Genomic DNA, 16,077 nt, shown 5'->3' with positions numbered 1-16,077 from the left:
TCTGGAGTTTAAAAAACGAATGGTTTTAAATTTACCGTAAGGAGTTGACCTAAACAAGATCCCTTTCAGCTTTGATCTTCAATCTTATCTATTGATTGTCTCACCAACCATGCTCAGCTCACTGATAGGAGGACTTCAAAGCTCATTCGAAAGAACAAACGTCAGCTCTGAAATTTTCTAGTAATTCAGTATTTTCCAATTGCCAACCATGACTAAGAGGAAATTTCCCTTGAAAGTCCCATGAATTATCAACTATTTTTTTTTTTAAGGATCTCCATATTCACAAAAGTCCAACTTAAAGAAACAAGTCGAATTTCAGTTTAATTGGAACAAGCAGAGGCTTGAGAGGAAGAAGTTCGAACTAAAGAATGGAGCAGGTAGATGAACCAGTGAAAGATGAAAGAGAACAACATGTCTTGGCTATTGGTTTTAGGATCATGCCTGGTGTTTCCCCTGTGGCATCTATTTCTCAGTCTCAGCACCAGCCATTTCCGACCCCTTCACCGTTCTCTTTCTCGGTGGCTTCGACAAGGTGGAGCTCAAGACCTTTGATACATCGTCACTCGAATCTCTTCCTTCGGTTCTCGGTGCTTCTCTTCTCCTTTATCTCAGCTCTCACACTGGTTACCCCATCCACAAACAACAAACACCATCCATCTCCAAGCTTCACCGATTACTCAGAATTGATGTAAGCACAACTGTAATTTCGCATTTACTAGTTGCCTTAATCTGAGAGAAAACCTCAGAGATTTGTATTGTCTTGGTGTAGATACTGCTTCATTGTAGCCATTATAGCTTTGGTATACACAGCTTTCCAATTGTTTAAAGGCATTAGTGACATTGCTCATAGAGGCATTCTGATCTCGGATTTAACCTCAGACTACCTAAGCTTTGTCCTTGACCAGGCAAGTCCACTCGCCGTTGTAAACACACTATTTGTATCGCTGCTATTATAATTCTTGTGTGTGAAAGCTAATTCATGGGGTTGCTCTGGAAAACAGTTGTTGGTTTACCTTCTCGTCTCATCTGCTTCGGTAGCAGTGCCAACCATTGGACAGGTTGAGCGAGGCACAGCACTTAGGAAGGGAACCATCGTATCAACCAGCATGGCCTTTGCAACATTTCTAGTTATGGCAATTTGTGCAATCTTGTCTGGCTACAAGCTTTGTAAGAGAATTGGCTGGTGAATTTGCTGTGTGGTTGCTTCCTTCTGCAAGTAATTGTTTCAGTGTTTAAATAAATAAACTGCATAATCTCGTTTGTATGTATATATTATTATCCTACAAAATTGGTCTTCATATATAAAACATGGGGACTTATATTATATGACTGATTCTTGGTTTCTTAGGTGGTTCGATTTTCCTTACCTTTGGGTTCAGGTCTCATAGTCTTAAAAGTAACTCCAAAGTTCACTGTAAGAAAAGAAAACCCAGTTTCTTCACAAAATTAAATAAATAAACCCAGTTTTCGGATGGGCCCTTGGCTTTATATTTTTTTGGGCAGAGGTTTTTTTTTGGGATATCAAAAGGTCGGATTATATATATTTTTTGAAAAAAAAATCAAATATTATGGAATGAACAGAAATCGAGTAAATTAAGTTGATTTTTAGGTTCATTTTATGATCTATATTTTTTAAAGTTGATGATTATTTCTCTTAGTATTGTTCTTCATTAAAAATAATGTGTATAGTATTACACTCAACACTTACTGAATTCTAAATATTAAGTTAAGTTTAATAAATTTTAAATTTAATATTTAGACCAACTTTTCTCTTTAAAAAATAAATTTAGATAAAATTATACTCGAAGACAGATTTCAGTTGCTCCCACTCTGTCGCAGTCCTAATTTCCTTCGAAAGCTATTGACCTTAAACAATGGCTGATTGTCACTAAACAACTGTTACATCACGTCCTCCACGTGGCTTAATTGCAAGCCCCTTAATCTCCACCAGGTTATCCAATCATATCGCCAACTTCCCATTCATTCCACTCAAAAATCCCTCATCATCCGTTAAAACAGACGCTAGGTCACGCTGTAATAAATAAGTAAATCCTTAAAACCTTTAAAAATTTTAATCACTTTACCACAGAATTATATTATCCAAAAATGAAAGAGAAGCTTCTGAAAAGAGATCGTATACATCGTAACGTATAATAAATAGTACGCCCTTCTTCTGGCACCTTCCTTTCCTTTCTTTCTTACAGTACAATTTTCCCCTTTCTCCAACTCACAATTTCTAATTTCTCTATTTTCTTCTCTTTTCACTTACTCCACCCAGAAGAACCTTCTAGAAATATGATGAAACCTAACCTCCCATCCTCCACTCTTAACGTCCCGGCTTTCAACTCTGTTAAGGTGTTTGAAACTTGAAATTTGAAAACTTTTGATTCAACGGTCACTGCATGAGCCGTGTTTCTTGCTTTTTGTTTGGTTGGTGGGAAAAATTTTCCAGGTATGAATATTTATTTTAGTTTTCTTATATCCACTTTTTCTTCTCCCTGTTAGATTTCAACATTTTGATATTTCTTTTTAATGTATTTCTCAATGATCGACGAAAGAGACGTAATTAATTAGATAAAAATGATCACATTTGAAATTGTTTTTGTTTCTTTGAATCTGAATTTCGCCGACTTAACTAAATATTTTTTCCTAGAAACACTGAAGATAATTTTTTCTTCATTTATTTATTTGATCTTCTAGTAACTTTCTCGGCTAACGAACGTATATTATTATTTTACCCGATTAGAGTTTAATATAATCAACGAGTTCAGAGAGCTAAAGGCACGGCAGAGGTATCCCTCTTTTATCTGGAGAGTTCTGGTTGTTTAGGATTCGGATCTAGGACTGAACCGCATGGCCTGCGGATCCACAGCCAGTGCCGCCGCTGACTCGCAACGATCTTTACCAACTCCGTTCCTTTCCAAAACCTATCAGCTCGTCGATGATCCCTCTGTCGATGACTTGATTTCGTGGAACGAAGACGGATCAGCTTTCATCGTTTGGCATCCCGCCGAATTCGCCCGCGATTTGCTCCCTAGATACTTCAAACATAACAACTTCTCTAGCTTCGTACGCCAACTCAACACATATGTAAATGCTAAAAATAAGGCAGTAGCAAATATAATTAGCCTATTAGAGAAATTAGATGAGTTTTTAATTACAATATTACTATTATTTTAGGGATTTAGAAAGATAGTGCCGGATCGGTGGGAGTTCGCTAACGCTTGTTTTCGAAGAGGCGAGAAGGAACTTCTCCGAGACATACATCGCCGTAAAATATCTCCTCCTGCAGCTACTCCGGCGACGGTGACCGTAGCAGTTGTTCCTTGTGAAGTATCCCCCACTAATTCGGGTGATGAGCAGGTGATTTCGTCACACTCGCCTCCTGTAGCCACCATTTTGCATCGGATGACGAGCTGCACTACAACGCCGGAGCTTTTAGAGGAGAACGAGAGGCTTAGAAAAGAAAACATGCTGCTGAGCCAAGAGTTGACTCAGTTGAAGGGATTGTGTAACAATATATTAACTTTGATGACGAACCATGCTTCCGGTCAGTTGGAGAGTCATTCAATTTTGGCCGAAGGGAAGGCGTTGGATCTTTTGTCAGCGAGGGATTCGGCGAGAAGTACGGAGGACAGTGGTTCGAAGGAGGTGGCTGAGGAGGAGGATGTGACACCTAAGTTGTTCGGAGTTTCCATTGGGGTGAAGCGCTTAAGGAAAGAAGGTGAGGACGAGATGCAGAATAGTTTTCAAGTACGGCAGCAGGATACTGAGCCTGCGTCTAAGATGAAAGAAGAGCCGTGGATGGGGAAAGTGATGATCAAGAATCGTGGTAGTTGGAGCTTGGTAAATGATCAAACGATACATAATGCTATTTAATTATGAAGCATTGGAATGGACGGTGTTGATGAGATGACGAGGATGGAGGAAGAACGTGGTCTTAAGGAAGCGTTCTTCGAGGATCACGTGGGGAGCTAAGATGCATTTGTTCTGGTTGCTTCTGGAATGCGAAGACTCCCCCATATTCCTTGAATCGAGGAGCGCGATGTTGTAAGAGTGTAAAAAGCCATTTACATATGAATCAAACGACGCCGCCTCAACGACCATTGTTTGCCAACGAAAAGGAAAGGTAGAATATTTCTACCAAATGCTCAAATAATTAGGTAAAAGATCTGTCCAGCCCTTATCAATTTCAAATTTAGTCAAATTTGTTTCTTTCATAATTTAATCTTCATTAATTTTAAAAATAATTTAAAAATAGACAATTAAGAATAATTAATTATGATATTAATATTTTTTTATCTATGTACATGATTTTAATTTTATGATAACAAATTTATCTATTAAAGTTACACGTTTTATTATTTTGATTGCAACATTTATATAAATGTTGAGGTGGAATTTGTTTAACTTTTTAAAATTAAAATCAAATTGCTAAAATAGGTAAATGTTGAAGAATAAATATGTTATTATATCAATTAAAATTATGTGTAATTGATGAAAGATATTAATGTCGTGATTAATTATATTTAGTTGTTCGTTTTCGAATTTTTAAAGATTATTTTTAAAGACTAATTTTGAAATTAAAAGCGTAAAAAGCTGACCGAAAAAAATATTAACGTAGAAATGAAACCAACCCCGTGATTCAATTCGAAATGGAATAAGCAAAAAGAAGATTCCATTTTCCAAATTCCCTTTCCGACACTTTCATCACTTTTAGATAACACATTCCCACTCAAAATGAGAATGGTGGTGCATGCATGGCCTGGCATTTGAATATTTATTTACATAGTTATTATTTATTAAAGAATTATAATTTTATCTTATTGTTGTTGAATTGTTAAAATTCAGATCAACTGAATTGAGTTTAATTTTATTAATTTATACTTTTTTCAATTTTAACTTTACAAACTTAATGAACATCCCGAGCTGGTCAAAAAATCTGAAGTTAAGGACTTTGTTTAGAGAATAAAAATAAAATAATAAAATTGAGACGTAAAAAAATTAAATTAAATTATTAAAAATGTAATAATTTTTTGGAGGAGCTGAAGAAAGAAATTATTCATTTAATTGAAGGACCAACCTAACAAGAATAAGGGGATCATAGTATTAAGTCACTTTCATTAAATTTAATTTCATAAAAAGAAGCCTCGTTAACTAAAATTTTATGCATTATTGAACCTCATGTGATAGTTTGATGGTCAAGGGTGTTCATTGCTCGAGGTGTGATCTGGGTTTGAGTCATGTTAGTCGCGTTAGTTGTTCAGACTTTATTATGTTATTGTAATTCACAAAAAAGAAAATATATGCATCACTCTTTTCTTTTATTGTCTTCTCTTTCAATTCATATATTATATACACATGTTTTAGGGATATTATATTATATTATATTTATGTAGGTAAAAGAGAAAACAGTTCTATAGAAATATATAAATCAGTATCAAATGAAAGCTTATTAAATTTTTGGGATAAATCTTAAAATTATACATTAATTTTGATTTAATGTGTAAATTGATACATAAACTTTAATTTGATGTGATTATAGACATGAAACTTTGATTGTCATTTAAATGTATGCATGAAACTTTGATTTTTGATTTCTTGATGAGAGAATCAATAAGGGAAGAGACAAGAAGGACAGTGTGGTGGTGCTATAAAAGGCTGGTCTACCTGTAGGGCGAAGAGCCGAAGGAAGTAAGTGAACAAGGAAATTGAGGATGCAAAGGAGAATGTTGAGGACAATAGGGAGGCTAGAATGCTTAAGAGTTGATTCATTCTTCATTTGAGTCGAGGATAAGAGCGAAGGATCATCCGCAAGTGCCACTCCAATCATTTCTCATGTTGCCATGTGTCCAGAGCCGGAAGGGGTATAACATGATTCAATCGTACATATTTTAAGAAATAAATATATCAATTTATTTTAATATTAGATAAATAAATTATTTTTTAGCAATATATAATAAAATGATGTTATATCATTAATTATGTTAATAATTTATGAAATTTGGATCAAATCAAAATTTTATGTATAAAATTTATCCTTAACTTTGAAATTTAATCAATCCATTTTAATATCAATACTATTATTTAAGTACTTCACGGAGTTGGTGTTATAAATCTGTTAAATAAAAATATGTGTATAGTGAATTTGAATTCACGCCAATTAGATTAATAAAATCTTAAATTAGCACTCAACCAAAGCTTCATTTTAATAATTTTCAAACGTTTTTATTTTAATAAACCCACACCAATTAGATTAATAAAATCTTAAATTCATCACTTAATCAAAACATCATTTTAATGTTTTTTTATACTTATTATTTTAATATGCACAATTTATTACCTTCATCATTTGCATATATATTTATTACAACATAATGATTTCTATCTTAATATCGTAATTATTTTTAAACACACTAGTATATATTAAATATATAATTTTCAGTGAAAAAACTTCTACTTTAATGTTGTAGTTCAAGCAATTTATTTTAAAAATCAAATATAAAATTATTGAATTTTTTAACTTCACTCAATTTGTGGTTTCAGTTTGCTCATGACACTAAAAGCTTATATATATATATTCTCAGAACAACCCAAATCAATTCAGAATGCAGAGAAAAAGCCTTAAACAAGAGTAAACATGACATATTATTATCAAATGATGGAATAAAAGAGGAGAAAGAAACGAGTACTTCAACTCAGTCAGTGAATATAGATGCCCCGGGAAAATGTAAAACATTGAATATACACAAAACTCCATGAAGGCCAGAGCTAAAACAAGCACATCATGATTATCACCAGCACTATGATAAGACCACCACAAAGGCCAATATTGAATGCCGTGCATATATTCTGTCGAGCTAAAATAGCAATCAGAGGTTGTAGATGTGACCCTAAATATTTGTTTCCCTTCTTACTACACTTCCTCGTGGCTACTACTCTTTAAAATGTTGTATTTGCAGAGTGGACAGGTAGCATTGATGCGTAGCCACTTATCTACACAGGCACAATGAAAATGGTGACCGCAACGAAGTTCCCGTAGCTCAACTCCATCATCGTAAGCCGAAAGGCAAATGCAACATTCCTACAAATTAACCCAAGAATCGACATCAGTTCGGTACTTAAACTCCTTTCAACTTGCACAACAACAAAATGAATTATCTTATAATTTCCAAGGGGCAAATCATAGAAACAAAAAACAAAAGATTTCAGCTCACTGCATCATCCGGGGAAAGCACATGTTCCCTGGGGGAATCGGTTCCACATTCAGTCATTATTCCCCCAACGGGTTCTTGGACATTAACAGCAGATTTCCCATCATTGTTGATTTTACAGAACTTGAATTTTGATAACTGCTCGATGTCTTCCTTGGAAGCTCCCTCCTGATCCAAGAGGTCATACGAAGCAAGTAAAAGAAAAGTGCATCAAAAAGCAGAAAAAAGTTTAAACATCCAATATGTGTATCACACAAAAGCCGCCTTGATATTGTATAAACTTTCTAGAAACAAACAATTATTTAGTCCACTGTAACAAAAACAATTACCTGAGTTGAACCAGATCCATGTAGGAAGTTAAAAGTTCACAAAACAGCACAAGAATCCATACTAACTAAATTTGCAAAGCACGTTACCTCCATTAACAGAACTATATATATTCAAGCACAAAAATCAAGCATCAAAAGCACACAAACAACCAATGGTGCATGTGCAGTGATGATAATCTTGCAAGCAGGAAGATGAGACAGTTACCTGATCTGCCACAGCATATAGGATTGCAATAATACATGGAAGACAGCAGCAGACAGCAATACCAATGATGCATGCCAGTGCAACGCAGAAAACAACAAAGAAGACATCAAAACCGAGAAAAATTATACAAAGCCTGCAGAAAAATAGCATTACATTAGGGTCCGGTTATAGGGGAAAACCTTCAAAAACCCAAAAATGCGGATGGAAGAACAACACCAACTAACCAATAAAGTTGAGGCGAGGTGCGTGCTAATGCTTGGCCACCTATAGATACCCAGTAGAATCCGACGATCCACCAGATGAATGACAACATTGTATTTGTAGATTCTAGATGCTTTGCAACACCGCTGAAAACATCAAAATTTAAAATGAATTTAGCCATTAAAATGAGTTTGCAGTAAAATCATACACAACTTAAACCCTATAACAGATGAGGCTAACAATATCCAAGAACATAATTTAACAAATTTCAAATGCATAGGGCAGGTTTTACATACATGAAAATCCCCAACCCACATTAAACGCATTTCCTACTGAAACCATAATTTCACTTTATACTGCAGAAAGTAATGTCCATCTCAACTTAACAATTAACATATAAGAGGGAACACTCAAAACAAATAAAAGAATAATCATTTTAACTTCTCAAATTCATCAAATACAAATATGGGTCTGAATCAATAAGAACAGTATACCTTCCACTATCCTCTTCCAGCTGAGCCAATGTCACGTACTGCTCCGAATCCACCCTTGATCCCGGGCTGAGAATTCCTTCCTCTCCGGCATTAAATGGTCTGTACTCCATGCTCTGCTGCCTCCTCCGCCGCCTGTACTCCACACAAACGCAAACCATATGCAACAAGCACTGGAAAGCGTACCCTATTATCCACAGCCTCAACGGCGTATCAGGCCTCTCTTCCCAACTCGAGAGCAAAACCCCAACCGATACCGCGACGAACGCGAAATTCCAGATAATGTCGAGGACCACGACGGGCTTCGAATACGCCCAATCGCTCTGGCGCTCCTCGAGCTGCTCGGCGGCGGTTTCTCGAACCAGCATGGACGGTTCACGCATCATTCTTCGGCTGCTGGCTCGGCGCAGGAACCGAGCCGCTTCACGAAGGCTCTGGCGACGAACGGATCGACGCGGATTGGACTCGTCCCGTGACGCGTTGCTTGTTGATGAGAGAAGCGGCGTCACATCGATGATGTCATCCGATGAGGATCGGTTCGTTGGACTCGTTGAAGCCATCTTCGGTAACCTCTCTCTCTCTCTCCCAAAAAAGTATAATAATTTTAATATAAACAAAAACAAGTAGATTTCAAATGATTCTTAAACTTTTTTTACACCATGGAAGCAAACAGGGGATTTTCGGGTTTTATTAGTATGGTTAGTTTAGGGAATTCGGAGAGTTAGGGTTCTGAGGAATGCAGGAGATGGATAGATTACGATGATGAATTAATGGTGACGATGATGCTGGTGAAACCAAATCGAATGGCGATTTTTGTTTTATTTTCCATTTTAGGGGATTTGTTGTCAGGTAATGTTTGGTGCGATTCTTACAGTTACCATTTTGCAGTTTTGTCTTAAAATATTTTTTGGAAGGTTTGTCTTAATTTCTTAGGTATTCTTATTATTTTTGGATTACTTCAGTTTTAACCCATTTGTTTTTATTATACTTCTCCCAACAAAAAAACAACAAGAGTTTTTTTTTTCTTTTTTTTTAAACGGTTCTTAGAAGTTTTAAATTTATATTTTAATCACTCAATTTAAAAAAATATTATAAAAAAAGTTTTTATTTGAATCATTAAACTTTTCGAAAGTTTTTATTTATGTCATAGGATTGTTAAGATTTTTTTTTTGAAATCTAGCTCGCAAGCTTCAAGCAACAATTTGACGATTGATACAATAATCAACACCTATTGACCATTAGAAAAACATTCTTTAGACCCAAATCAAGCTGATCGTTAGTGTCAAAGATCAGAGAAGAAATATATTTAAATTTTGGTTTGCAGATTCATAACATTTGAAGTTATTTTCATGAAAAAAAAACTGAATTGTAGAAGAGAAGAATAATAAGAGCTTTTGATTGGTGTGGTGTAAGTAGTGCAAATAGATAATGCCATACAATAGCCGTTTTAATAACCCAATGACTTAAACAAAAAATTTCAAATAATTCAATAATCTTTTTGTAACTTTTTAAAGTTGAATAATCAAAATATAAATTTTCTAATAATTTAGTGATGTAGGTATAGTTTACCCTTATTCCTTTTCCAATTAAATTCCATTCGTTTTTTGGCTTTTGGGTTTTTACCTGGCTCATTTATACAAATAAATATATTTGAATTTGATTTAAAAAATCAGACATCGATAAAATCGGTAAATGTATACCAAACACAAACAAAATTGTAAAAGCAGAATATAAGAACACAATCAACTATATCCATTAACAATCAACTTTTCTAAAAAGCTCTACATTAAAAACTATCAATTCCTTTTCTTTAGAGTAGAGGTGCTCGGGCCGAGTCGAGCTGAGTTTGGGTTGGGTTTAAGCGTAATATTAACATATTTTATACTTGTTAAGTTCGGTTCAATAAAAAATATAGACCTAAAATTTTGTCTAAATCGGCCAATATTTACAAAAGATTAACCAAAATTTATTTTCAGCCCACTCATATTATTTTTTATTTTTTTTAAAAATATTTATTTTATTTTAATATTAAATAATATTATATATATTTTTATTTATTGGAATTAAAATCATCTTAACATTATTTTAATGTTTACATTAGAATAGAATTATATATTTAGTATATGCTTATTTTTTTAATGTGTTATGAATTATATAATATATAAAAATAACATAATATAAAATATTATAAACTTAAAACCGAGTCAGGTTGGACTCAGGCTTGAATGTTCAAGTCCGAACTCAACCGATATTTTAAAGGGGCCTAATTTTTTTACCCAAATTCTCTCAAATTTCAAACAAATCTCAAACCTAAATAAATAACACAACCATATACTTTTACTGCCAACTTCACCATTTTTGCTTCAAGTGCCTCGTTTCTTTATTTGCTTCATTAGATCAGCTATTGAACTAAAGGGTATATATCTTTTATTTAACATGCAATGTGATATGCATACATATATTTTACGTATAAAAGTAGAATATATATATATATAAGTGGCCAACAGCTCAATGTAAGGGGTATTTTTGTTAGTACCAAAATTCAATATTGTAATTCTTTTTCTTAAAAAATATATAATTTTAGCTTATTTCATTACCTATGGGAGTTGTTCAAACAATAAGAAAAATGCGAATATAGATATTGAAATCTTGAGTTTCACATTTACTTAAAGTTTATAATAATAAAACTGTTGGAATGCTTAACGCTTTTCTAGATTTCTATGTTTAATCGTTTGACTTAGACTTCAACAATAGAAGAAGGAATGGGTGGATGGAGGTCTGTCACCATCCTTAAAATGAGCCGACCCTGATTTCTTAATGATATAATTAAGGACTATCTCATGAACTGAGAAAAAAAGGTTGTGTTTTCGGCTTCTAAGATTTAAAAAAGAACAAAGTTTCATTCTTTTTCTCTGTACTTGATGAAGCTCACCCTTTTTCCATTAATTTATTCTTTTTGTATAATTAAATCACTCTCAACCCTCACATTCCATAGTTAAAATCGTGTAGTCCAATCCTAGTAATTTTGCTTCATTTTTTTAACAACCAAAACAAATACTATTATTTTAACTTCAACTACGAAAAGATCACAAATTTATACATTTAAAGAGTGTGAAGGAAGGAATTTTTTTGGTTTTGAAGGAGAATGGGAAGTTGGGATCCAGAGAAAGGGAGTAAAGGTAAGAAGAAGAAAACTGATAGCAGTTACGAATGTGAAAAGCCATGGATTCCATGTGTTGGCTAATATTATTATTTTGTTTTGATGATGTATACCAATAATTGTCCTAAGAACAATAAGGGATCCAAAGGAAAGTGTGTGGCTAGGTATCTTGGCAGGTTTTCTTTTCAGCCTTCCAAAGAAAATCCTCTCTTTGGTCCTTCGTCTAATACGTAATTTTCATCTATTCCATCTCTCTATTTGTTTTCTATTTACAACCAACTTCCGTATAGGCTTTGGTATTGACTTTTCTAATATCCCTTCACCTCATTTTTCTTTAGAATGGATAAGTGGGGAGCACTACAGTGGAGCAAGGTAGTACATGGCAAACAAGGATGGAGGTTCATCACTTGCCTCTGGTTGCATGGAGGTCTTATTCATCTGTTTGCAAACGTGTTGAGCTTTGTCTTTATTGGAATACGCCATGAACAGCAATTTGGATATGGTATGTTTTGTGTTATATTATATTTTTTGGTAACATTTCAAGTGTTATAGCTGATGTGTTCTTCACCTGACAGTGCGTGTTGGGGTTATCTATCTATTATCCGGTTTTGGTGGGGGCATACTGTCTTCCTTGTTCATGCAACATACTACAACTGTGGGTGCCTCTGGTGCTTTATTTGGCCTTATTGGGGCAGTGTGTTCAGAGTTTCTAACTAACTGGACCATCTACACCTACAAGGCATGTTTGTCATGGTTGTATCATTTGACAAGTTATTTCCTACTTGTTGCTTGAAAACTGATCTATGGGATTTTTTTTTAAATGTATAACAGGTTACGGCTGTGATCACATTCATAGCCATCATTGTCCTTAACTTAGCAGTAGGGGTTCTTCCTCATATTGACAACTTTGCAAATATAGGAGGCTTCTTCACTGGCTTTCTACTCGGATTTGTTTTGCTGTTTCGTCCCCAATCCGGGTGGATAAACCCCCAGCATCGTCCTGCTGGTGCTGCTGTAATACCAAAGTACAAGCCATACCAATACGTTTTTTGTGTCATTGTTGCTGTGCTTTTACTCATTGTTGGGTAAGCTCTAACCCCGAGTCTTGGTTTAGCTTTTGCCTGTCATGTAGTGAAAACGAAAGACTTAAATTATGGTTTGGAATGATGCAGTTTCGGGATGGGTTTATTACTGGTGTTTAAAGGAGCGAATGGAAACAAGCATTGCAGCTGGTGCCATCACCTGACCTGTGCGCCTACATCAAAATGGCCTTGTGGATACTAATGAAAGCATTACCAGTACTATCAACACCTTCACTTACATCTGCCTTTTTCATTCATTCATTCATTTTCGTTTTTTGTATTTTATATACTTTCATTTATTAATTTCTTCTTAGTTGGTCTCTTCTATATATATATATGCATATTTGAATAGGAAATTCATTATTATCATATTGCTGGAAATTTATACAAGATCTTGTACCTGCTGGGACCAGATCTACTCCAAATTCTCGTATATAATTTCTCATTTTGTCACCGTTGATAATATATGCATTTTATTAAGGGAATTATCTATTATCAAGAACAATAATATTATACATTATCATTGTGTAAAAAAATTAAAAATTTATAAATAAATACTTACCGATGTTAAAATTAAAAGTGTCAACTCATTCTAAAAAGATAAAAAACCGTCATGAGAAAAAGAGATAGAGAGAAAGAAAGAAGAAGAGTGTCATCTTCTTGTATTTATACGAGGAGTTGAACTACCACGTGGGAACATCCATTGGTGGAAGATCATCTCGTTCTTTATTGGTGAAAGCTACAATGCGATCTCATAGGTTTATGATGTGACACTTATCGTAGAGTGGGTTATTGATGGGTGATGATTATCCTATTCATTACAAAGTCCATGAGAGACGGTGAGTAGACCATACCTGTAACACCCCTTACCTGAGACCGTTGCCGGAGTCGAGCATGAGGCGTTACTTGACTTAACTTAAAAGTTCGGGGCATAAAAATTTATTTTTAAAAGTTATTTCACTGTTCATAATAAGACTTTCCACTTGCGCAGTAGTTACTAAATTAATTATAAACCAAGCTACGAAACTCGAAATTTAGATCCGTAAATTTTTCCTGAAACTAGACTCATATATATTTTTACCATAAAATTTTCGTAATTTTTGGTTCAGCCAATTAGTATAGTTTATTAGTTAAATTATCCCCTATTTCACTGATCGACTATCCTGACCTCTCGTCGCTAAAATTCAATTATCTTATTTTACAGACTTCATATGGTGCTTCCACTTATTTCTAATTAAAATAGACTCATTAAGGAATCTATAAATATAAATTATAACTCATAATTCATTCTGTAAAATTTTTAATGAATTTCTAAAGTCAGAATAGGGGACTTCAAAAACCATTCTTACCCTGTCTCACTAAAATTAAAATATCTAAAAATATATAACTCTTTTGCTTACTCTATTTCTTTCATGTGAAATTAAACTCATTCAATTTAATTTCATATCTCACTCAGATTCTAATTCAATTTACACTATTTTTGGTGACTTTTAAAAGTTACATCAATGCTGCTGTCCAAAAACTGTTCCATTGCAATTTTATTTTATTTTATTTTTTAAAAAAATTCAATATAACCCCTTTATAATTATCTAACCTTCCCTGCAAATTTCAATTCACAACCAATTTCAGTATTTCAACTACTTCATTTAAATACTAATAAAGTTCAACCAATCAACCATTTCAAGCTAAAAACATGTATATTTCAATGTCTAACACAACCATCACATTCAGATTTACCTTGCCTACTTAGTCATTCATTCTATTACTTTTTACTTCAATTCCCTATACATGTCATATAAATCAAAAAGTTGTTTAACAAAATCTACCGGAGTAAATCTAGATAGTGTGATCATTGATGTAGATCTGATCCTCCGAACATATATATATCAATCTACAATAAATACTAAACACACACAAGTAAGCTTGCAGAAAGCTTAGTAAGTTCATAGGCTCATAATAAAATCTTACCAAAATTTCACTAACAACATTAATAAACAAATAAAAATTTAACATTACATGCCAACCACAATCTCAAACAATAAATTTATACAATCGAGCTTAATATCAGATGTCAACTTCAATTCCGACATTTAGCTTCAATTGCACTTACAAATACCTGTCAAATTAAGGATCGTCTTACGGATTTCAGTACATAGTTTGCCCGATGCCACGATTTGCTTGAATATTTCACATTGCTATTACTCAGTATGGTTTTCTTCACGGAAATACCATACCTACTTTTCACAACTCAGTATGGTTTTCTTCACTGAAACACCATACCTACTTTTCACAACTCAGTATGGTTTTCTTTACTGAAACACCATACCTACTTTTCACAACCCAGTATGATTTTCTTCACTGAAATACCATACCTACGTTTCACACTTTCCATGGATCCACCATGGACTTATCCGTCAATTCATCACTGGTTACCGAACGTATGTACTCAATCATGCATATCCCTTAATTTGAACTAACAATCTCATCTTATTCTCATTTTTACCATAATCATAATTTAACAACAATATACAAATTTATACATTATATCATTCTCACATTAACAATTAATCATAGAAGTTCAGCCATATGAACTTACCTGGGCCAATTCTTAGAAGTTGTAAAAGTTTAGAAACTAGTTCGATACTTTCTCTTTTCCGCGTTTATCTTCGAATTCCCGATCTATAATATAAAAATTTCCATTTATTAGCATCTAATTCAATACTAGTTTACTTCACAATTTATGCCTTCAATTTTCAAAATTACACTCTTACCCCCAAAATTAACAATTTTTACAATTTGGTCCTTACTCAATTAACCCTTCAATTGATCTAATTTTTCTCAATTAACACCTTATCCAACCATTTTAGACTACTAAACAGCCTTTGATATTCATAATTTCAGTACAAAATCCAAATTCATAACTTTTTCACAATTAGGTCCTAAAAATTATTTTCTACTAAAATCACTTAATAAGATCATAATATAATGAAATTAAAACTTAAAATCTATAATAATTCATCATAAAATTCCAGAAATTATTCATGGTAACTTACAAAATCACCGATGGAATCAAAAACTAATGAATTCAATCGTTGGACCTAGTTGTAAAAGTCACAAAACATAAAAATTTCAAGGAAAAGCAAGAATTGAACTTACATGGTATAAAAATATGAGAAACCAGCTTGTTTCAGACCTCCTATGGTGTTTTTGCTGATAAATTATGAAGAGATCTCTAGATTTTTAACTTTTATCTTTGTTTTATATATTTAATTTGTAAAATTTCCAATTTTGCCCTTGTTTCTCCTTACTTTCTTGCTGATTTTTCTTGCCCAACCGTCCAGCCCATATAATTTGGGCCTAATTTCCTTTTAAATCCCTTCTTATTAGTCACTTAA

General features: G+C 33.6%; 4 protein-coding genes across 6 annotated transcripts; 3 read left to right on the top strand and 1 right to left on the bottom strand.

Moving 5' to 3' along the window:
• Window positions 1-18: 18 nt before the first annotated feature.
• On the top strand, window positions 19-4,223 carry LOC107944587 (CASP-like protein 4A4). The gene is made up of 5 exons (XM_016878399.2): window positions 19-160; window positions 270-688; window positions 770-905; window positions 1,002-2,452; window positions 2,747-4,223. Exons 2-4 carry the CDS (start codon window positions 369-371, stop codon window positions 1,185-1,187), a joined length of 642 nt encoding a protein of 213 aa, XP_016733888.2. The 5' UTR covers window positions 19-160; window positions 270-368; the 3' UTR covers window positions 1,188-2,452; window positions 2,747-4,223.
• LOC107947004 (heat stress transcription factor B-2b-like) lies at window positions 2,686-4,223 on the top strand. Of its 2 annotated transcripts, none has more exon segments than NM_001327525.1 (2): window positions 2,686-3,069; window positions 3,181-3,879. In NM_001327525.1, coding segments are annotated over 2 exon segments (915 nt in total). In that variant the 5' UTR covers window positions 2,686-2,853.
• Window positions 4,224-6,624: 2,401 nt separating this feature from the next.
• Window positions 6,625-9,379, bottom strand: LOC107947003 (E3 ubiquitin-protein ligase At4g11680). The gene is made up of 5 exons (XM_016881521.2): window positions 8,444-9,379; window positions 7,973-8,095; window positions 7,749-7,881; window positions 7,218-7,382; window positions 6,625-7,084 (listed from the first exon to the last, which is right to left on the bottom strand). Exons 1-5 carry the CDS (start codon window positions 8,998-9,000, stop codon window positions 6,917-6,919), a joined length of 1,146 nt encoding a protein of 381 aa, XP_016737010.2. The 5' UTR covers window positions 9,001-9,379; the 3' UTR covers window positions 6,625-6,916.
• Window positions 9,380-11,299: 1,920 nt separating this feature from the next.
• LOC107944580 (RHOMBOID-like protein 2) lies at window positions 11,300-13,038 on the top strand. 2 transcript variants are annotated; one of them, XM_041107433.1, is made up of 6 exons: window positions 11,300-11,619; window positions 11,730-11,830; window positions 11,939-12,102; window positions 12,176-12,339; window positions 12,432-12,685; window positions 12,773-13,038. In XM_041107433.1, exons 3-6 carry the CDS (start codon window positions 11,940-11,942, stop codon window positions 12,882-12,884), a joined length of 693 nt encoding a protein of 230 aa, XP_040963367.1. In that variant the 5' UTR covers window positions 11,300-11,619; window positions 11,730-11,830; window position 11,939; the 3' UTR covers window positions 12,885-13,038. The 2 variants fall into 2 exon arrangements, with proteins under 2 accessions (XP_040963367.1, XP_016733880.2); XM_016878391.2 differs by lacking the exon at window positions 11,300-11,619 and having other exon boundaries at window positions 11,701-11,830.
• Window positions 13,039-16,077: the final 3,039 nt, after the last annotated feature.

The sequence above is a fragment of the Gossypium hirsutum genome, chromosome D12, assembly GCF_007990345.1.
Source record: "Gossypium hirsutum isolate 1008001.06 chromosome D12, Gossypium_hirsutum_v2.1, whole genome shotgun sequence".
Taxonomy (NCBI): Eukaryota; Viridiplantae; Streptophyta; class Magnoliopsida; order Malvales; family Malvaceae; genus Gossypium; species Gossypium hirsutum.
Note: the sequence above shows the minus strand (reverse complement) of the source record. Positions and strands in the feature narration are given on the sequence as shown.